Below are 22,947 nucleotides of genomic sequence, written 5' to 3'. Positions count from 1 at the left end.
CATTAATATTTCCCCTTTTATATAGGTCTCTTTCTGGAAACATTGCTTTGCATTACTCTCCCTTTCCATCCTGTTTTCTCTCATCTACACACCTTTCTCCCCAGTCTCTCATGCCTGAAATAAAGTCATTGTCCTTTCCATGACTGCCACGACTCCTTCCAATCTTGATCTTCTGAAGTCTTGTCTTTTCTTCAACTGCACAAGGAATTTTCCCCTAAAATTCCCTCAACATGAGGAAAAATGATCTGGCCTCCATAGGAGATTAAATTGTAAGCTCTATTTGGAAAGGGATTCTCCTTTTTTTTTTATCTTGAGGCTCCAACACATTGCCTGGCATATAGTATGTGCTTAATAAATGTTGATTGATCGATTGATTGACTGATTATTTCCTATAGCACCTCTACTGCCCTTCTCTTTTGCACTTATCTCACTCTTTCTCCTATCAAAATTATTTTCCTCCTTTTTCTTCTCAATACATCCCAAGCAACTTAAAGAGCAGCATTTGCAACAATTCTCTCTTGCATCTCCCAGGGCCTTAGAAAATGCCTTGCTTATTTTAAGATTTAACAAACCTTAACTGACATAAAAGGCAGTGCGAATAGTAGTGAGGTTCCTTGTAAATTACCTTCCTGGGCTCCATCCTAAGCAAGGGCTCAGGGGCAGCGCCCCCTGGTGTCCAGCCGGTAGTACGCAGAGGCAGAAACCCAATGCAGAAGCAAGTCCAACTGGCCTGGTGGTAAACTTCTCTTAGTCCCAGCCTGGGTGGCCACAAGGAGGCAGCAGGAGCCCAGCCAAGAACCAACGTGGCTCCTCCTCCAAGGCCTCAGCCACCAGGCCAGTGCACCCTCCCTCTCCCAAGCCATACCCCTCCTTAGGGGCGGATCCCTCCCAGAACCTATTGGGTTTAAGGACAAACAGCCAGCACCCTTCTAATAAAAAAAAAAAAAAAGAGCGAGCCCAGCCCCTGCTGTCCGTCAGCCTCCCACTTCTGCCCAGAACCAAGGCCATGGCGAGCTTGCCTAGGAAGCTGGAGCTGTTCTACGATGTGCTGTCCCCCTATTCCTGGCTGGGCTTTGAGGTGACTGTGGCTCGGGGGAGGTTGCGGGGTACCGCTGCCAGGAACCTGAGCAGTGAGGTAGACCAGGGCATTTGCTGGGGGCGGGGGTGGAGAGGCTTAGGACCCTGGGAGGTGGGGGTGGGGCAAAGGTTCAAAGTGCCAACTTCCTGATGCTCAGAAGCAGGGTTTGTAATTAGGAGGCTGGGAAGGTGGGTCAGTGCTAAGGTCTCCGCTCTGCCTCTTGCAATCAAATGGACTGTCTTTATTTCTCCTGCTCTACAGTAAGAAAAAGATAAAAGAAAACGCAACCAGTAAAAAATTATGATCACGCCCCACCTGCACCACCAATAGTTCTTTATCTCAATAATCTTACCCAGAGACACAAATACCGCCTCCTTTCCAGGCATCACTACTCACTTCTGCCCCTCTGGGGAGGAGGGGAGAGTCTTTAGGGCAATGGGACTCTGGTCCCAAACTGAACTAATCTCCTGGGTTCTCCAGCCCAGATGAGTGGGGAGATGGAAGTCAGCCCCTGACCCAATGGGGACACTGTTCCCCACCCCCAGCTAGAGAAAGTATCTCAACTTAAGCCAACTGATTCCTCAACCCCGACCCGCAGGGCATTTCCCAGTTAGCACTGACCCTGAAAAATCCACATCTTTATGGACCCCAAAACTACCCACTGCACAACACTGAAAGCGCACACAGTCTGTCTGCAATATGGTTTTCTCCCCTGGCAGATCCTGTGTCGATATCGGAACTTCTGGAACATAGACCTTCAACTACACCCAACTTTAATCGCAGGGATCATGAAGGACAGTGGTAGGAATAATTCCCAAGGAAGGGAATGTGGTAGTCAGAATCAGGGGGCCCAGGGAGGGGCTTTATAAAAGAAGGCTTATAGAGTTTTTACATTGCTGTCATCAAATTTCTCCCTTACTTGCTTCTAAATCCCCAACCTATCATATATAAAGAGATTTCTCACCAAAGTTCTCAGTGATCCAAGTAAATGGATATTCCTTGAGTTCACGAATTATATATTTTTGCTCTTTCTACCTCCACAGCCAAGCACATTTCTTTGTTTTCAGTAGGTATTTAATAAATGTTTACAGAAATTAATTGAATGATTCACCCACAGGGAACAAACCACCTGCCTTGGTACCACGAAGAGGCAAATACTTGTCCAAGGACCTCCAGCGCCTAGGGAATTTTTACCAAGTTCCCATCCAGATTCCCAAAGATTTCCTTTTTGTCATGTTAGAAAAAGGTATGTGGGGGAGGGTTGGGGGGGGGGTTGAAAAGGAGAGGAAGGGGATGAAGATGAGAGGCATACTAGGTCAGGGAAGTCAGGATGAAGAAATATTGGGTGAGATAAGAGTCTGAAGTTATTAAAGTAGAGCAAAAGGTCTCTAGAATCTACTGAAAGGCATGGAGAAAATGTTCTGGACAATCAGGACTACAGAAACAAGAAACTGTAGGAGAATAGAGGAAATGGGGAAAATAGGAGTTTGGGTATATTAGGCATGGGGAAAGATAGGACAAATTGATTGGGGGGGAAAGCACCCAAAACAAAGAGGTGTGCAGTCAGTAGAGAAGCAAGAGAGATCCATCTATCAGCAACAGAAGGAACTTTATACCACCAGAACTGGTTCTAGACTGAGAATCCAGTGAAACCTAGGTTCAAATCCTTCCCCTTAACATGTGCTAGGCATGTCACCATGGACAAATCACTTGAACATTCTAAGCCTCAGTTTCTTCATCTGTAAATGGAGATCACAATACCCAGAAAACCGGCCCCTTGTGAGGTTCCAGGGAGCTAGTGCACTTTGCAAATCTTAGAGTGATGTATAAATCTAGGTTATTATTAGTTGTTGTTTCCTTCTCACCCATCTCTGGCTTCTTTCCCTCAGGGAGCCTGACTGCCATGAGATTCCTCACTGCTGTCAACATGGAGTGTCCAGAGATGTTAGAGAGAGTGTCTCGAGAGCTGTGGATGCGTATCTGGTCACGAGTGAGGTTCTTTTTTAAATGTTTATCAAGTATCAAAAGTCTATTTTCTTTCCCACCAACTCCCCCACATCCCCCACCTCTGGAGAGGAACAAAACAAATAAACCAACCTTGTTACAAACAAGGATGGTCAAGCAAAACATATTCCTGGAGTGGCTATTTTCCAAAACTACATATGTAATTCTGCACCCTGAGTCCAGCGCTATTCTGTATCATCAGTACTTGAGAATCATGATTGGTCATAGCATTGTTCAGAGTTCAGTTTATAAAACAATTATCAATCATACTTGTTTTTACCTTCTATCTATACCCATTCTTGAAAAAGGAAAAAAAAGAAAAAATTGGTCATGTCTAAAAATGTATTTCATATTATAAATATTAGTTGACCATCTTTTTTCATAAAATGTGTAGCATTCTTTATCAGTCCTATGCAATTAGAGAAGAACTTAGTGTCAGAATTTTTCATTTTTAAAATATTGATGTTAAAATGTCAGTAATTCTTATGATTCTGCTCACTTCACTCTACATCAGTTCACATAAATCATTCCATGATGCTTTTAAACCATCTTTTTTCTCATTTCTTACAAAACACTAGGGTTTCCTTTAAGCTCATATTCCACAATTTGTTCAGAAATCTAACTCCTAGAATAGACTTTCTGAAATCCCCCATCTTCTAAGCAGATGGATTTCAGAAAAACCTTAAAAGACTTGCATGAATTGATGCTGAGTAAAATGAGCAGAAACAATAAAACACTGTATACAGTATCAACAACACTGTGGGATGATCAACTGTGTTAGATTTAATTTTTCTCAGTAATACAGTGATCCAAGACAATGCCAAAAGGCCTGTGGTGGAAAATGCTCTCCACATCCAGAAAAAGAACTGTGGAATCTGAATGAAAATTGAAGCATACTTTTTTCACTTCTGTTGTTTCTTTTTCATTATGGTTCTTATTTATTCTTTCTTGTATTTTTTTTCCTTTTTGTTCAGATCCTTCTCTTACAACATTACTAATGTGGAAATATGTTTAACATTATTGTAATGTATAACCTATATCAGACTGCTTACTGGCCTCAGGAGCGGGGAGTAAAGGGAGGGTGGGAGAAAAAATTTGGAACTCAAATACCTTTACATGTAATTTGAAAAAAAATTTAAAATAGGGCCCCTATCTTCTACTTAGGGTACATTCCTCTATTTGCCTTTATAATAGTGCATCAGATCGATTTATATTAGCACCAATATTTTCCCTGCAACTATGTCCACAACCACATATATCACCTCTGTATCCCCAGTCCATGACTTATCTCCCTTTCCCAAATGTATTCTATCCATTACTCCTAGGATGAAGATATCACTGAACCCCAGAGCATCCTGGCTGTGAGTATCCCAGCTCTGTCCCTATTTCCTCTAACTTAAATCTCAGGTTGATGATGGAGGTGCAGCTAGGTGACACAGGAGGACCAGAATTAGGAAGACCAGAGTTCAAATTTGACTTCAGAGACTTACTAGCTGAATGACTCTGGACAAGTCACTTAACTTATATTTGCCTCAATTTCCTCATCTGTAGAGTGGGGATAATAATAACAGCTATCTCCCAGGATTCTTGTGAGGATCAAATGAGAGAATAATGTAAAGCACTTGACATGTAGTAAGCACTATATAAATGTTACTTATCATCTTCATGATTATTATGAATGAGCATCTTTCTTAGGTGAAACATAGTGTTGTGCTGTGGGACAATAAGGTATCTGGGAAGCAGGATGCAAATGACTGGCAGATAGGGACCAGTAGGGCTTGGATTGCAAAATCTCTGTCTTGTGAAACAGGAAGGAGTCACAGGTAAAATGTATCTGAAAAGAGACCTCAGTGGTAAAAAGAGAAGAAAGGCAGTGGAGTGTCTAGGAATACTCAGACAAGGAGAGGGAAGACATCCAGCAGCTCCTGGGAGGAGGGGGTGCTCGCCATGGTAAAAGTTCTAAGAACCAACCTTCCTTGCACAGGGAAAATCCAAGGTAATACCACAAGAAGCCAAAGCGTGAAAATTTGTATTTTGTATTGATCTGAAAGATAAAAAATAATAGCTCAAAACAGGAATCTTTCTATAGAAAGAATAGAATGAAAGCTTTCCTAAGGTAACCCGAAACAGACTGTATTCAGTGAAGTGAAAGAAGAAGCCAGTCTTTAACAAGAATGAGTCAAACTCTAGGGCAAAGCTTTTTTAAACGGGGGCACAACCCCACATGGAGTCACTTACAGCAAAAGGTTAGGTATACCTATTCCATATACCCATATACCTAGGGTCAGGGAAAAAATTCATCAAGAAAAAGAGGTCTGGGGCAGCCAGGTGGCCCAGTGGATAAAGACCAGGCCTGGGATTCAGGAGGACCTGAGATCAAATGTGACCTCAGGCACCCTTACTAGCTGTGTGACCCTGGCCAAGTCACTTAACCCTCATTGCCCTGCAAAAAAAAAACTCCTAAAAAGAAAAAGGGGTCAGTTGTGATAGCTTCTGGGTTACTGTGGGGAGCCGAGGTGCTGGCAGTCCAGGCCTTGAGACCCTGTGTCCACACTTGGGCTGCCACTCACCGCAAGGCAAGCAGAGGAGGCATCCTTTCTGATGAAGAGCAGGCTACTGGTTTGGAGAGAGAGATTATGATGGCTGCAAGGAATGATTTGGATCCCTACAATATGTTAGCCTCAAACGCAGCTCCAGGGACTAAGGAAGAGCCAAACTTGGTCCCTTCCATCACTCACAAGCAAATAGTAGGTTATATCTGTGAAGAGGACAACAGTGCGGTCATTTGCTTCTGGCTTCACAAAGGCCAGACACAGTGTTGTCCTAACTGTGGAACCCATTACAAGCTGGTACCTACCATTGAGCCACTGAGCCCCAGGATTGGTTTACCTGAGATATATTGTAATGTTTTCTTCCTTCCAATAAAAGATTAACCATTAAATAAAAAGAAAAGAAAAAAAGAAAAAGGGGTCAGCAATGAAAAAAGTTTAAGAGGCCCTATTCTAGGATTTATAGAATGCTATGGTTTATAAGCACCTTCTTCAAAAATACCCTCACCAATGTCAACCCCATTTCCAGGTGAGGAAACTGTGGCTCCAAGCAAATGCCTTGGCCTGAGTTCCATGATTAATAAGTGGTAGAACCAGGATTCAGACCCAGCTCCCTGATTCCTAGAACACCATTCTTTTCTCTTGACAACTATTAGCATTTGCTAATGTTAAGCATGTGTATTGACAATTTTTTGCTAATTCTAGACGTAGAGCAGAAAGGATCAGTGACTGTAACAAGGGCTCCCATGTGATACACCAGGTTTTAAGGTAGACCTACTACAGGTCAGTTGCTATTGTCCTGCATTACCCAATAGGGAAGAGAATGTATCCCTCCCATGCTCCATGTGCCACTCAGCACCTTTATTATCTCATGGCTTCAGGAAAATGAAAAGTCACGTCCTAAAGTTTGTGGAACTTTGTACTAAAGCATTTTTGAAGGAGGTAGCAAAGAACAATAGAAAGATTGATCCTGAACTAGGAGTTAGGAAACCTTTGGAACTTGAGCAATTTAGCTTCCCTATCTGGGTCTTAGTTTTGTTATCAAAAGATAGAATTGGAGTAGATGTTCCCTCACATCCTATGAAGATCCAGAGTCAAGGTCAAGGGAATAGTCATGATGTTAGGAATCTTCATAGACAAAGCCAGAAATATAAACTATTTATTGCTGAGGTCATTACCCAAAAGGAGTTTAGATCTACAGGTATATAACCTTCCCACCACAACTCAACTATGGTCTGTTACCTACCTCACTTCAACAGGCTGCAAAGAAAGCAGGACTTTTTGAAGATCAGGCAAAGGGTCTACTAGAAAGGTGTTCAACTGAAGAGGTGAAGAAGAAGCTAAGAGAAACCACAGAGACAGCCTGCAAATATGGGGTGAGGAGCTTGTTTCCTCTTCTTGCCCCCAAACTCAACCTATAATCCTTGAAGGAGCTCTAATGGGTCTTTGAATTTCTTCTCAGATGTCTGCCTCCCTATATGGCACCTTGTCATTTCCCACCAGTTTCAGCCACCTTAAACCCAGGGGAAGAAAGGAAAGGGGGAAATAGATGGGAATAGAAGGGAAGAGGTAGGGAGGCATAAATGAGACCCTCCTGCTTGTCTCCTGGGTGATCCTTTGCCATCTGCATTGATATTGGGTCTCCAACCTCTACTCTCCCTCATCAGTCTAAGTCAGCATTGACTCCCACCCTTCAGGGTCTTCTTCCTTACTGATGCTGTGAACACTCTGTCTCCAGGCCTTTGGGCTGCCCATGGTGGTGGTCCACGTGGACAACAAATCCCACATGCTCTTTGGCTCAGACAGGATGGAGCTGCTGGCCCACCTGCTAGGTGAGTTGGAGACACTTTCCCATACCCATCCCCTTGCCCCACAGCCAAGCACTTAGAGGAAGCAGGTATCCTTGAGCAACAAGTTTAATTAAGTTTCCAAGAGGCAGACCCTTGGACTGGACACTTCAACTGGGAATAGGCTCTATCATAAAAAGTGGAAGCAATCTCTGTTGTAAGGAAACCATGTACATTGTAGAAGATGCGGAGAAGCCACCTGCTCCTTAAAACCAAGAATGACCCCTTCCAAGAATTCCCTGGGTTCTTGGGGGCAAGAGAATGGATGAGGGAAGAGAATAATGGATGGCATCTTTTGTCCAGGACCTAAGCATTCCCTTCCTTTAGGACTGTGTATAGAAGGTACCTGGTTTTCTTCTTCCAGGGGAACAGTGGCTGGGCCCAGTGCCCAGCACTGTGAAAGGCAAACTCTGAGCACTCATAGAAGAAGAGGGGCTGCCCACGTCTAGGAGCTGGCTCCTTCCTCCCCACAACATCCCCATCATGGAATCCAGGGTGCCTGGGCCTGCATTCCCATATTCTTTCGTTTGGGGGAAATGTGGCATGGCATCCTAAACTCACACTACAGGAGTTCTCCTACTCCTGCTCACAGGTGCCTTAGGTAGGGCCCCAACCTTCATTGTTTCAACCAAATAAACTCCCCATTGGGGAAGACTCTTGTGTGCCTGTCACCATCTTGTGTGTCTTCATTCTGTATCTGTCCTTCTCTGGAGTTAATGAAAAGAAGTTCCTCTGCAACTTCCTGGCCTATGTGCCAAGAGAGACAGAAAAATGGCAAACAGGAAAATCACCCATTATACAGATGAAGAAACTAAGGCTGGGAGTAGTGACTTGCCCAGTGTCACAAAGTCAGGACTTCCACCTCAGGATACCTATCTTTTGAACATCTTCAGTGGTGGCAAGTCCTTTGTCCTTTGACATTTATGTAAGTTATGGAAACAACTGGAAATAATTTGTCAAAGTGAGTACAGCTTCCTTCTACAATTCACCTTTTGATAAATCTGCCAGAGTATACTAGCCTTACTCAACCATTGGTCTAAACACTGTACCAACAACTCTAGGCTAAAGTGAGGCTGTGCCTGAGACTGGACTGAATCTAGGAAGTGACTGGTGTGAGCTGAGGACCCCTGGAGTGACCTAGACCCAGAAGGGATGAGCTGGGAATTGATGGGCCTCTAGCTAAAGATATCAGATTATGTTACTTACTGGAAGATTTTGTAAGATTAATTCTAAGACCACAATTAATGCAGACTTGGAAAGGACTTCAGAAGTCATCTAGTTCAACCCCTACCTAACCATGAATTCCCTATGCCTCATGTCTTATAAGAGGTTAGTCAGAGCACCAAGAAGCCTCTTTCAGAAATACACAGTGCTTCACCACTGCCACAATAAAATAGAGGAGATCTTGGAATGTGATATTCCATGGCTAACAAAAAAGGCTTACAGCCAGGGGTGTGCTGCAGCCACCTCCCATTGACTGTTGGTTGTTACATTTTCACAGTGAATATTTATACCTCAGAAATGAGCATTCACTACACATCAAGGCTTGGTTTATTGTTTTGTTGATTTTCCAGACTTATGAAATTGTTAATAATACAGATTAAATTTTATATATACATACATCCATTTTTTTCTCCAGAGAGCCCAGTTGGTAAATATTTACCAGCACACCTCTGCATTACTCTATAAACATTGCTTGAGCTACCCAGGAGTGTAATAGAAGGCTCAGGGAATGAAGTCATCAACAGACCAAAAGCCTTCTGAATCTAGGTTAATAATATTAGTAAGCATTGCTATAGTTCTTTAAGGTTTGCAAACTGTTTTGCATCCATTATCTCTCTCACTTGAGCCTCACAACAACCCTTCTTCCTACAAGGATAAACCGACATGGCAAAACTGAACATATTCCTACAGGAGAGAAGGTGGTTCTTTAATGAACTACATAACCACCAAAAATTCCTCATGAAAATCCAAAGCTCAATATAAACTTTGATTTGAAAATGTGGGAGTCTAGAAAAATGCAAATATCTTTTATAAACTGGGAGAAACTCTAAGATGAATTGTTTGCATTCTAATCAAGGAAAAGAAACAAGTGTCCTATCAGATTTCCATCTTCTTGGTCATAGAAAAAGTTATATAAGATAAGCAGAGTGACAGGAGGTGTTCTGTTTGGATGTTGTTGGGTTTGGTTTTTTTTACATTCTTACTTAAAGTTGGTTTCCAAATTCTATCCCTCCCTCCTTTCCCTTCCCACTCCCTCAGGTGGTAAACAGTCAGATATAGGTTATACATGTGAAGTTATGTAAAACATTTCCATATTAGTCATTTTGTATAAGCAGACTCAAATAAAGCAAAAAATGAAAGTGAAAAAATACCATGTTTCAATCTATATTCAATCAATATCAGTTTTTTCTTTAGAGGTAGATAATATGCCTCATCATTACTCCTTTGAGATTATCTTGGATCATTGTCTTGCTGAGAATAGCTAACTCATTCGTGGTTCTTTATCAAACAGTACTGTTGCTACTTTGTACAAGGTTCTCCTAGTTCTGTTCACTTCACTATATATCAGTTCATGTAATTCTTTCCAGGTTTTTCTAAAATCATCCTGCTTATCCTTACTTACAGCACAGTAATATTCCATTACAATCATACACCACAGCTTGTTTAGCCATTCTCCAATTGATAGGTATCCCTTTGATTTCCACTGTATCACCTGTAGTTGTTTAATTTTCTTGGTTATGAGAAAGGGGTGTTTTCTGTTTTGAGTGACTATAATGTAAATCAAAAGTCATCAACTAAACATTTTCCAAAACACAGACACAAATCTTTGTTGAGATTAAAAATATTATTTTCATTTATGACAGTTAGGTAATGCTTTGTAGTTCACAAAACACTACATACTCTATTTGGTCCTTCTATAACCCTCAAAGACAGGCACCTGTTTTACAAAGGAGGAAACTAAAACTCAGAGAGGTTGAATGATTTGCCCAAGGTCACATAGCTAGGTAGGGGTGGAACCTTTGTCTTCTTTCAAGTACAGCCCTTCTCTTCTGATGTCATACTCATGGCTATACTAGATTTTAGACAGTTCCTTTGCATTTTTCTGTAACTAGCCCTCTTGGTTCTGGATACTCTGGGATATATTTAGGAAGAGCAGTTGGGAGAGTGGAACAAAAAAAGAAAATGGAGAGGCCTTATTTCTTGATGAAACTGTTTTAACCTTTATCTTGGAAAGAAAATAAAAATGAATTCTTGGAAAAGACTTTCTTGATTTGAATCCTGAATTACCTAAATTCATTGTGAAATTGGATGCAATTCTGATCTCAAAAGTGAAGAGAGTCACTGTAGCAGTCTTGTATCCCACATCCCAGCTCCTAAAATTCAGGCCTCAAGAGATGGGATTTCTCATCCTGTCTCTGCCTGCCCTAAAACTGATCCCAATTAATAATGAAATTTATATATATATATCTATGGAGAATAAATATATGGAGAGTTCTATATATAACATTATACGTGCATATATGTAAGCACTATGTACAATGTACTAGGCTAGGCACTTTTGAGACTTACAAAGAATATGGTTCCATACCTCATGGGCCAAAAGGACACACTTATTCCAACCTACCTATTCCATGTTACTCCATTTCACTTATATGAAATTCCAGGCATACTGGAATTTTTTTAAAAGTTTCTTTTCTCTCCCTCTCACCTCCACCTCCATTGTGGGGGGCGGGGGAGCTAAGAAAAAAAAAAGACAAACTAAATCCTTAAAACAATTATACATAGCCAAACCAAACTCATTCCTGTGCTGGCCAAGTCCAAGAAATATGTCACACATTCTGCACCATGAATCTATCATGTCCCAGTTAAGAGGTGACTAGCATGTTTCATCACTGATCCATTAGAATCATAATTGGCCACTGTATTGATCAGTCTTTCAAAGCTGTCTGTCTTTACAATGTTGCTGTAATTGGCAAAATTGTTCTATTTCTGTTCTCACTCTGAATCAATTCAAGTTTTCCCAAGTTCTTTTCTGAAAAGTGAATTGTATCATTTCTTAGAGCACAATATTATTTCATTTCATTAATATGCCATAATTTGTTCAGGCATTCCCCCAATGGGTGGACACCCTCTGCATTTCTAGTTCTTTGCTACTATAAAAAGAGATATTGTAAATATTTTTATACGTATGGGTCCTTTTCCACTTTCTCTGATCTCTTTGGAGTTTAGGCCTAGTAGCAATATTGCTGGATCATAGGGTATATACACAGTTTAATAACTTTGGGGACAGAGTACCAAACTGCTTTTCAAAATGGCTAGCCTAATTCACAGCTCCATCCTCAGAAAGGCAATGTACCCATTGTCCTAAAACCCATACAGCACTTGTCATTTTCCTTTTTTGTCATATTTACCCATTTAAGGGGTGAGAGGTGGAAGTTCAGAATGGCCTTAATTTGCATTTCTTTAATAATTAGTGATTTGAAGTATCTTTCATATGATTCTTTATGACTTGGTTTTCTTCCTTAAAAAACTGACTTCATATCCTTTGACCACTTATCAACTGAGAAATAGATTTTATTCTAGTAATTGGAATCAGTTCATTTATATATCTTGGGACTCTTAGCAGAGAAACTTCCTGCAAAGACTTTTTTCCCACTTACCTGCTCTCCTTATTTTAGCTACATTTGCTTGGTCAAAAAATGGTTTTTTTTTTTTAACTTTACATAATCAAAATTATCCATTTTATCATCTGTAATGCTCTCTGTTCCCTGGATGTTCATGAAGTACTCTAACCATAGCTCTGAAAAGTAACTTCTTCCTTGTTCCTCTAATTTCTTTAAGATGGTATGCTTTATATCTATTTCATGTGTTTATTTGAAGTTTATCTTGGCACACGGCGTTGGTGTGTTGCTCTATACCTACTTTCTGTCCTAGTGCTTTCCAGATTTCCCAGGAATTTTTATCTAATAGAGAGTTGTAAACCTAGGAGCCCATGTCTTTGAGTTTATTGATTAATAGGTTATTGTGTTCCCATTCTTCTGTCTGCTATGCCCCTCATCTGTTTCACCAATCAACCTATTTTTTAACTAGTACTAAAACATGTTGATGATTATTCCTTCGTGGCATGATTTCAGATCTGGTATTGCTAGGTCTCCTTCCTTCTCTTTCTCTCTTTTGTTATTATTTCCCATGAGATTCTTGACGTTTTTTTCCTCCCATTTCATTATAATTTTTTCTATTATTTTTGGTAAAATGATATGGTGCTGAATAAGTCAATTATTTTAAGTAGTATTGATTTTTTATTTCATTGACTTGGCCTAATCATGCGCCATTAATATTTCCCCTTTTATATAGGTCTCTTTCTGGAAACATTGCTTTGCATTACTCTCCCTTTCCATCCTGTTTTCTCTCATCTACACACCTTTCTCCCCAGTCTCTCATGCCTGAAATAAAGTCATTGCCCTTTCCATACCTGCCACCACTCCTTCCAATCTTGATCTTTTGAAGTCTCATCTTTTCTTCAAGAACCAACTTATATGGCAACTGCTCTAGGAATTTTCCCCTAAAATTCCCTCCACATGAGGAAAAATGATTTTGCTTCCATAGTAGATTAGATTGTAAACTCTCTGAGGACAGGAATTTTCCTTTTCCTCTTTTTTTTTATTTTCAAGTTCTACCACATTTCCTGGGATATAGTATGTGCTTAATAAATGTTGATTGATCGATTGATTGACTGATTATTTCCTATAGCACCTCTACTTCCCTTCTCTTTTGCACTTCTCACTCTTTCTCCTATCAAAATTATTTTCCTCCTTTTTCTTCTCATTACATCCCAAGCAACTTAAAGAGCAGCATTTGCAACAATTCCCTCTTGCATCTCCCAGGGCCTTAGAAAACGCCTTGCTTATTTTAAGATTTAACAAACCTTAACTGACATAAAAGGCAGTGCGAATAGCAGTGAGGTTCCTTGTAAATTACCTTCCTGGGCTCCATCCTAAGCAAGGGCTCAGGGGCAGCGCCCCCTGGTGTCCAGCCGGTAGTACGCAGAAGCAAGTCCAACTGGCCTGGTGGTAAACTTCTCTTAGTCCCAGCCTGGGTGGCCACAAGGAGGCAGCAGGAGCCCAGCCAAGAACCAACGTGGCTCCTCCTCCAAGGCCTCAGCCACCAGGCCAGTGCACCCTCCCTCTCCCAAGCCATACCTCTCCGTTAGGGGCGGATCCCTCCCAGAACCTATTGGGTTTAAGGACGAACAGCCAGCACCCTTCTAATAAAAAAAAAAGAGCGAGCCCAGCCCCTGCTGTCCGTCAGCCTCCCACTTCTGCCCAGAACCAAGGCCATGGCGAGCTTGCCTAGGAAGCTGGAGCTGTTCTACGATGTGCTGTCCCCCTATTCCTGGCTGGGCTTTGAGGTGACTGTGGCTCGGGGAAGGTTGCGGGGTACCGCTGCCAGGAACCTGAGCAGTGAGGTAGACCAGGGCATTTGCTGGGGGCGGGGATGGATAGGGTTAGGACCCTGGGAGGTGGGGGTGGGGCAAAGGTTCAAAGTGCCAACTTCCTGATGCTCAGAAGCAGGGTTTGTAATTAGGAGGCTGGGAAGGTGGGTCAGTGCTAAGGTCTCCGCTCTGCCTCTTGCAATCAAATGGACTTTCTTTATTTTTTCTGCTCCACAGAAAGAAGATTAAAAAAAAAAAAAACGCAACCAGTAAAAAATTATGATCACGCCCCACCTGCACCACCAATAGTTCTTTGTCTCAATATTCTTACCCAGAGACACAAATACCGCCTCCTTTCCAGGCATCACTACTCACTTCTGCCCCTCTGGGGAGGAGGGGAGAGTCCTTAGGGCAATGGGACTCTGGTCCCAAACTGAACTAATCTCTTGGGTTCTCCAGCCCAGACGAGTAGGGAGATGAAAGTCTGACCCGATGGGGACACTGTTTCCCACACCCAGCTAGAGAAAGTATCCCAATTTGAGCCAACAGATACCTCAACCCCGACCCGCAGGGCACTTCCCACTTATCACTGACCCTGAAAAATCCACATCTTTATGGACCCCAACACTGCCCACTGCACAACACTGAAAGTGCACACAGTCTGTCTGCAATATGGTTGTCTCCCCTGGCAGATCCTGTGTCGATATCGGAACATCTGGAACATAGATTGTCAACTGCACCCAACCTTCATCGGAGGGATCATGAAGGACAGTGGTAGGAATAATTCCCAAGGAAAGAAATGTGATAGCCAGAATCAGGGGGACCATCGTGGGGCTTTACAAAAGAAGGCTCATAAACCTGGCTCCAACTGAGTTTTGACATTGCTGTCATCAAGTTTCTCCCTTATTTGCTTCTAAATCTCCAACATATTACATAATAATATAAGGGGATTTCTCACCAAAGTTCTTAGTGACCCAACAAAATAGAAATTCCTTGAAGTAAGAAACTATATCCTTTTTCTCTTTTTACATCCAGAGCCAAGCACATTTTTTTGTATTTAGTAAATGTTTACAATAATAAATTGAATATCTCACAGGGAACAAACCACTTGCCTTGGTACCACGAAAGGGCAAAATTACATGTTGATGGACCACCAGCTCCTAAGGAACAACAGCAATGACATCTCTGTGCTAATCATTTTTCCACTGACCTGTTCATAATAATAACTCATATATATATAAAACCCTTCAGGGTTTACAAAGCCTTTTTCTTTTATCAATCCTATGAGGTAAATAGTCTAACCATTATTTTTCACATTTTTGTACTTGAGGAAAGTAAGTCTCCGTGACTTAGTTAACTTGCCCTCAAGAAAGAAGAACAAAAACATTAACTAAGCACCTACTATGTGCAAGATACTGTGCTAAGCACTTTACAAATATTATCTTATTGTTACAACAACCCTAGAAGGTATATGCTATTATCCCCATTTCCCTATTCAAGAAAATGAGGCAGAGGTTACATGACTTACCCAGGGTCACACAACTCATAAGTTTATGAGCCCAGATTTGTACTTAGGTCTTCCTGACTAACTCTACCCCCCATGCAACCTGGCTGCCACACAGCTAATGAGAGCATCTTCTAGGCAGCGGCCATTTCTTATTTATCCAATCCTTATGCCAGCTTCTTATGCAAATAGCCCATGCATGTTTTGAGAACTTTGCTCATTTTTCTTAGCTTATATGCACCCAACCTAGAAATCTGGGGAAATTTCACCACGGTACCACCTGGCATTCTATGCCAACTCCCCACATACAAAAATATCTGTTCACGATCATAGCAGAGAAAATTCTGTTAAAGGAGAAAATGGTAACGATTGGAATGACACCACCTGCTGGAGACTTACTGTAGAAAAGTTCCGCCCATGAAGCGAAGGTCTTTGAGGGCAAGACCAGGAGTCTTTTCTTTGGCGTTAGGAAGTGATGTGGGCTAGTGGGAGGAGGAAGGAAGAGACTGGCGCTCGCTCTGGGGCTCTTTCCTGGGGACTCTGGCAGAGAAGGGAGCTAAAAATGCACTCTCCCTTTAATAGATAGGAATCTAGCCCTTTCTCTCTCTCTTTATCAAATTCTTATTCTCCTTAATAAACGCTTAAAAGTCTAACTCTTGCAGAAGCTTATAATTTATTGGCGACCACTCATTAGATATTTTAGACAGACTAGCTAGAATTTTAGCCCTTAACAAAAATAAGCATTAGTCTTTTCATTAAATTCTTTATAGCCTTTGTCCCAGAGATCCCAAGGCTGGCCAAATGCCCCTAAAGAACACAAAGATAGAAAGAAAGCACCATATACTCCACAATATGCCCCACATTTGTATGAATGTATACAACTTAAAGTAAACAGAAACTGATGTTTAACAGGGTTATATGGCACCAAAAAAGTATAATGTGGTGTTGGGCTTGCTTGCTTTATTTATTTATTTGTTTGTTTATTTATTTAGGTGAGGCAAGTGGGGTTAAGTGACTTGCCCAGGGTCACACAGCTAGTAAGTGTCAAGGGTCTGAGGTCAGATTTGAACTCAGGCCCTCTTGAATCCATGGCCAGTGCTCTATCCACTGCACCACCTAGCTTCGCTTCTGTGTTGGGCTTTATTAAGAGAAGCATAATGCCCAGGAATAAGGATACTCCTCCGTTCTGTACTCTGCTCTGATGGGATTACATCTGGAGTATTATATTCAATTTAAGAAAGCTACTGAGCAATTAGAGAATATCCGAGGGTACATAATCAAGATGGTGAGCTGTCTTGAGATCATGCTATGTCAGGATCGGTAGAAGGAACTTGCGAAGCTTAATCTAAAGAAGGAAAGACTCAGGGAAGATATTAGGGCTATTCTCAAGTATTTGAAGGATTGTAATATGGAAGATGGATTAAAATTGTTCTAGTTGGTCCAAAAAGGCAAAACCAAAGACAATAGGTGGAAGTTTAAAGGAGGGAAATTTAAACTTGATTGTTAGGGAAAAAAAAAAACAACAACAAAACAAAACCAGGGCGGCTAGGTGGCACAGTGGATAAAGCACCAGTCCTGGATTCAGAAGGACCTGAGTTCGAATATGACCTCAGACACTTGATAGTTACTAGCTGTGCAACCCTGGGCAAGTCACTTAACCCTCACTGCTCAGCAAATAAAAGAAAAAAAATACTTCCTAACAATTAGAGGTGTCCTAAAGTGAAATGTGATGCCCCAGAAGGTAGTGGGTTGCCCCATGATGGAGGATTTCAAGGAGTGATTAGATGGTTGGGTATAATCTAATAGGGATTCCTTTTGGGTATAGGTTGTACTAGGTGGCCACAAAGCTTCAACTCCAAAATTTGTGGGACTGCATGAAATTCAGTAAACCAGGAAAAAATATCCACAGTGACTTTGTTGTCAATCATTCATTTCAGTTGTGTCCAACTCTTCATACCCCACTTGGGATTTTCTTGGCAAAGATACTGGATTTACCATTTCCTTCTCCAGTTCATTTTACAGATGAGGCAACTGAGGCAAAAACAGTTATGTGACTTGCCTAGGGTAATAGAGCTAGTAAGTATCTAAAGCTGGATTTGAACTCAGGACTCCTGATTCCAAGACTGGCACTCTATCCACTGGGCCACCTAGCTGCCTGACGACCACAATAATGTAAATGAAAGGAACAGTAATATGAAATCAAATGTCATATAATTGTATATAACTAATCATAGCCAGTCTCAGACCTGGTCATTAAACCTGTTCGTTTTGCTTAACCAATTTAATTGTTACAAAGGAAGGCCTTCACTGGGTATGTGTATTTGTTATACAAGGCAGGAGCTACCTAATATCCAGAAATTATTGCAGAGCTAAAAAGAAAAAATCAACACAACTTTAAGACAAAACAAACTTATATGAGATGACCCTCTAGGACTGGGAAGAGGAGAGATGCTGGTAAAATTTTTGCTGATACTAAAACAAAGACATCAATCAAATTTATTTTTTTAAAAGCAACAAAAATATCAGATGCCCTTGAATGAGTAACCATTTGTCCCAATGGTTCCCCCAATGCAAATACCTAAAATCATTTGTCATCCTGAATTGTAGGATTTCTCTCTCAGAAAGCTTCCCTGTGGCTTGCCTTGGACTCTGTGCCAGAAGATCTTGAACTCTGGGGAATCCCTTTCTCCGGTGACTCCCAGTACAGCTCTCTGGTAGTTAACCTGGAATTGCTCTTTCCTCCTCAGCATAGATGTCTTTCACTAAGGTGTATAAAATTTTAGAGTTCCCCATCCTCCAGGATCTCCATGCCCCAAACCAAGGATAAGTCTTCCCAAAGGAGCCTTAGCCCTACTAAGGTTCCATTCACCACTGTTCAATCTGCTTCTGAGTTCACAGACATCCCCAAAAGGGTCAGGTATGGAACTACAATTTGGAAAGACCCTCCCTATCACCAAGTCCAGCTTCAGGTATTCCAAACCAAAAACTCTGATGTCCTCCCTCCTGACAATGAGAATGGGTGTCCTCAGCCCCTAAGAAAACTCTCCATTTATTCAAGAGTTGACACAGCACCCTACTTGTTCCCCAAATTGGTCACATAATTCAAATTACCCAACATTGGTGGTAATCTCTGATAATTACTTGCCCTCAAGACAATACAGTTCTCCTCCGTCAGGGCAAGGAGATAGACAAAGAATAGCCCCAAATCCAAGAACCTTTAAAGCTCCAAGCTAGCATATTGCCTCAAACATATTTCAATATTTCAAAAGACCTATGATTTCATTGATATGATCACACACCCCCACCCCTAGCGCAATCAGTCAGTCAAAAAAAATGTATCAACTGCCTACTGTGTGCCAGGAACTATGTTCAACCATGAGGATACAAAGAAAGGCAAAAGATAGTCCCTGCCCTCCAGGAGCTCACAATTCAACCATACACCTTAGGAGACGGTTCCCATGGGTTGTTGTGCCTAAAAAAAAAAAAAAAAACAATTAAAAATCATCCTTTGGATGGTAAGCCTCTCAGAACTTAGTTTGGCTTTTCCCCAATTTTTCCAGCCTTGTAGAACGTGCCAGTTCTTACACCTTTTTTTTTTTTTTTTTTTTTTGGTGAGGCAATTGGGGTTAAGTGACTTGCCCAGGGTCACACTGTTAAGTGTCTGAGGCCGGATTTGAACTCAGGTCCTCCTGAATCCAGGGCTGGTACTCTATCCACTGCGCCACCTAGCTGCCCCCAGATCTTACATCTTGATAGCAAAATTTCAAGAGCCCAGAGTAACTCCATACCATAGTGAGATACATACCTTTAAAAAAAAATGTCAATTCAATTGAAATGAATTGAAGATAAAATTTTCTGACCCTGTATAACAGAAAACTCCCTACAATGTGTACCTACTAAATCATGTGATGAAATCACCAGTCCCTTATGGCTTCATGCACTGATCCTCAGTCAGTCATTCAGTCAAGAAGCATTGTTTAGCTCTTTGTTGTTCAGTTGTGTCAGGCTCTTTGTGACCTAATTTGGGGTTTTGATAGAGATACTCTACCAAGTGGTATCTTCTCCAGCTCATTTTACAGAAGAGAAACTGAGGTAAATAGGATTAAGTGACTTGTCCAAAGTCACACAGCTATTACATGTCTGAGACCAGATTTGAACTCAGGAAGATGATTCTTCCCAATTCCAACCCCACCATTCTACCCACTTTGCTACCTAGTTACCCATTGTTTGAGTTCCTAATATGTGCTAGGCATTTTCTAAGTGTTAAGGGTATAAAGGTAAGGTTTATAATACCTTTTCTTCACTACATTATGAGGTATGCAGCATAAGTTGTATGGATTTGATTTGGTTTTATATTTTGCTGGCCCTATTATTTTATCAATAGAGGGAGCTCCCAAGGGGGACATTCTTCTACAATATAGATCAGCACCTACTCTACAAATTTTAGTCTCAGTTTACTGGATCACTAAGTAGTAAAGTGACTTACCCAGGGTCATACAGCAGAGGCTAGTTTTGAACCTAGGTCTTCCTGACTCAGAATCCAACTTTCTATACACCATAATTCCTCTTAGTCCATATATTACTATCCCCATTTTGCAAACAGAAAAAATAGACTCAGAGGTGAAGAGATTTATCCAAGGTTATACAGTGAATAGAACTCAAATGTCTTATGCTGCTATAAAAATGTTGATGCTTAGTACTTATTTACATTATGCTATTTTAATAAGGAGATTTTGCCATCAGTTTTGTTGACCTAGATCTGTGATTTGATCAGTTTCAGGTGCTCCCTAAAGTGGAGAAACACTGTCTGCCAAGGCAGATCAGTAGCTGTTTTGCAATTTATAGTCTTGAAGTTGCCTGTGACATTGAGAGGAAGCTGGTGGCACAGTAGATAGAGTACTGGGTTTAAAGGCAGGAAGACAGAGCTGCTAGGTGGCACAGTGGATAAAGTACCAGCCCTGGATTCAGGACTACCTGAGTTCAAATCCAGCCTCAGACACTTGACACTTACTAGCTGTGTGACCCTGGGCAAGTCACTTAACCCTCATTGCCCCACAGAAAAACCAAACAAAGTCAGGAAGACCCCAAGTTCAAATGTGGCCTAAAACACTTACTAAGCCATGTGACCTTGGACAAGTCACTTAACTTCTATTTGCCTCAGTTTCCTCAATTGTAAAATGGGGATAATAAGGTTGTGGCACAGATCAAATAAGATAGTAATTGCAAAGTGTTTAGTAGAGTGCCTGGCACATAGTTGTTGGTGGTGGTCCTTTTTTTTTTTTTTTTTGGTTTTTTGGTTTTTGTTTTTTAATGAGGCAATTGGAGTTAAGTGACTTGCCCAGGGTCACACAGCTAGTAACTATTAAGTGTCTGAGGCTGGATTTGAAATCAGGTCCTCCTGACTCCAGGGCTGGTTGCTCTATCCACTGCACCACGTAGCTGCCTCAGTCCTTTGTTTTTGAAGAAAACCAATGAGGTGATCATGAGGTGGTGTCTTTACTGGTACTTAAACTGGATTTAAGTAAGGCAGTTACAGAAAGTCCTCAGCCTCACACTCTTATCCAGGGCCATCAAGTCCAGTAGCAGTACAAAAATCAAGATGACTGACAATGGCCCAGGATGAAGTAGATGATCTTCTCGTCTTCAACTTCTGACCAAGCTCTAAGCTCCCCTCACCTGCTTCTGCTGCCTTCATGCCCTTTGGAACAAATTATTCCCATCAGCCCATTCTGCGAGGGGGAAACCCCCCCCCCAACTCACAGATAAGTATGAGGACTTTATGTTACCCTCAACCTGGTTTAGGCCATCTGCCAAGATGGTTTTACCCAATGTGTGGCTGCTGCACATGCTGCAGCTTACTGGAGCCACAGACCAGGCATATCATAAGTGCTATATAAATCTTATTTCCTTCCCTTCAAGTACATGTCAAAAAAAAAAAAAAAAATCGGGACTTCTGTGAATCTCTGCTGTAGGGATCAGCTCTCATAGTCCTTTCAATTCTGGCAAGTTCTCCAAAACCTCTTTCAAAATACTGATAAATCTTTCTCCTTATTTGATCTCTAGCTCAGAAACAACTGTTAAAATCTTCAAACATTCCGACTGGGAAATAAGATTGAAATTGTGAAGACTTTGCTGTGAGTACAAAGCAGTGAATTCAGACTTTCCAAATTTACTTTCAAAACCTGCGGCTTTAACATATTTTCTTAAATGCGCCTTAGAAGTGAAGAAACCTACCAACATCCAAAAGCTACCAGAGGGTTTTAGAGTCCAAAGAAAAGGACCCTCATTTCTTAAGTTGGGAAACTGGGACCTAGCAAGGTTAAGTGATCTGCTTTATACAATCATGGCAGTCAGTTCCAGAAACCACTTTTTTGACTCCTCATCTTCTGTCTGTGGCAAGGCACTTCCAAGATTAATCTTTATTCTTTGGAAGGTGACCTGCTGTTTGAGTGGAGATATTTTAGTCATGTCTTAATAAAGAACAGAACAAAACAAAATGGGGGAGATTTTTTATTTGTCTTTTAAACCTTCCTACATTAATATTGGTTTCTCTGGGTAACATCGTTTATTTTACTATTCCGGATCCCCTTTTCAAACCAAATCATGTACTTTGAGCACCAGCCAATGCTAAGCCCAGGCATTTGACGCCTGTGATTCCGAGGGCCACTTTCTGGCCATCTCTCTGCCATCCCAATTCCACCTCTCCATGGAACTCAAGTTCTCGTCCGTGTAATGGGGGCTGCCTGGTGAGCATTTATTTTATCTTACCTGGACCCAGATCCACCAAGTCACTTGCCAGTCATTTCATGCCATTCCGCCTGCATAAACACCTCTTCCCTCCTTGATCTCCCCTTCCTGGACTTGCCCTAGCTCTGAGAACAGTCATCAAAACAAAATGACAATTTCGGGAAAGAACTATCAATCTACTCAGGTCCCACTTACTCAAAGTAGCCTTCCTTGATCATCATGTTCTCACTTCTCTCCCAGCTCAATTATCTTAGAGAAGTAAATACAATTTACACGTTGTACCACTAGTCTGAAGAAGATACCATTTTTCCTTTTTGTCTTTAAATTCCCAATACCTAGTATAGTGTTTTGTCCATAGCAACCTATTGGATGTAAGGAAGGGTAGAGAGCACCACTGCCCCCCCCAAAAAAAAAGAAAAAAAAGATCGAGCCCCACCCCCCTGCTGCCGTGGGACCCCTCCTCTCCCCAGAGGCACCACCATGTCAAGCCCGCCAACGAAGCCAGAGCTTGCTTACGATTTGCTGTTCCCTTATTCTTGACTAGGCTTTGAGGGTACAGTTTTCGAGTAATAAATGTGAATCGAAAATGAATGCAATTGAATTGAAGCAGGAGCCTTGTCCCTGTTCTGGTGAAACTTCAATTCAATACGATAAATATTTATTAAGGTCCGATTACGGGCCAAGAATGTGGTAAATGCTGGGGATACAAGAAGCAGCAAAAGACAGCCCCTGCCCTCATGGTGCTTACGATCCAACGGGGCCGCAAGTTTAGGAGTCCTGAG

General features: G+C 41.5%; 2 protein-coding genes across 6 annotated transcripts in view; both read left to right on the top strand.

Moving 5' to 3' along the window:
- The first annotated feature begins 924 nt into the window (after nt 1-924).
- On the top strand, nt 925-21,888 carry GSTK1 (glutathione S-transferase kappa 1). Of its 3 annotated transcripts, none has more exons than XM_043967806.1 (8): nt 925-1,078; nt 1,798-1,879; nt 2,196-2,324; nt 2,968-3,068; nt 4,408-4,443; nt 6,891-7,007; nt 7,370-7,463; nt 21,482-21,888. In XM_043967806.1, exons 1-8 carry the CDS (start codon nt 1,007-1,009, stop codon nt 21,526-21,528), a joined length of 678 nt encoding a protein of 225 aa, XP_043823741.1. In that variant the 5' UTR covers nt 925-1,006; the 3' UTR covers nt 21,529-21,888. The 3 variants fall into 3 exon arrangements, with proteins under 3 accessions (XP_043823741.1, XP_043823739.1, XP_043823740.1); XM_043967804.1 differs by lacking the exon at nt 21,482-21,888 and adding an exon at nt 14,152-14,599; XM_043967805.1 differs by lacking the exon at nt 21,482-21,888 and adding an exon at nt 7,843-8,149.
- The window catches only part of LOC122729117 (glutathione S-transferase kappa 1-like), a 27,114-nt gene continuing 17,461 nt past the window's right edge, over nt 13,295-22,947 (top strand). For 2 of the 3 annotated variants that reach the window (XM_043967798.1, XM_043967799.1), the window contains exons 1-2: nt 13,295-13,890; nt 14,607-14,688. In XM_043967798.1, the coding sequence (XP_043823733.1) occupies nt 13,819-13,890; nt 14,607-14,688 (154 nt within the window). In that variant the 5' untranslated portion in view covers nt 13,295-13,818. The remainder of the gene's footprint in view (nt 13,891-14,606; nt 14,689-22,947) is intronic. The other variant, XM_043967803.1, reaches the window with a different exon arrangement.

Source organism: Dromiciops gliroides, chromosome 5 (genome assembly GCF_019393635.1).
Source record: "Dromiciops gliroides isolate mDroGli1 chromosome 5, mDroGli1.pri, whole genome shotgun sequence".
In the NCBI taxonomy this organism is placed as follows: domain Eukaryota; kingdom Metazoa; phylum Chordata; class Mammalia; order Microbiotheria; family Microbiotheriidae; genus Dromiciops; species Dromiciops gliroides.
Note: the sequence above shows the minus strand (reverse complement) of the source record. Positions and strands in the feature narration are given on the sequence as shown.

Coding starts and splice junctions, on each gene's coding strand:
- GSTK1 (XM_043967804.1), top strand. CDS start 1,007: ATGGCGAGCTTGCCTAGGAAGCTGGAGCTGTTCTACGATGTGCTGTCC. Junction 1,880..2,195: donor AGGGATCATGAAGGACAGTG/GTAGGAATAATT, acceptor ATTCACCCACAG/GGAACAAACCACCTGCCTTG. Junction 2,325..2,967: donor TTTTGTCATGTTAGAAAAAG/GTATGTGGGGGA, acceptor TCTTTCCCTCAG/GGAGCCTGACTGCCATGAGA.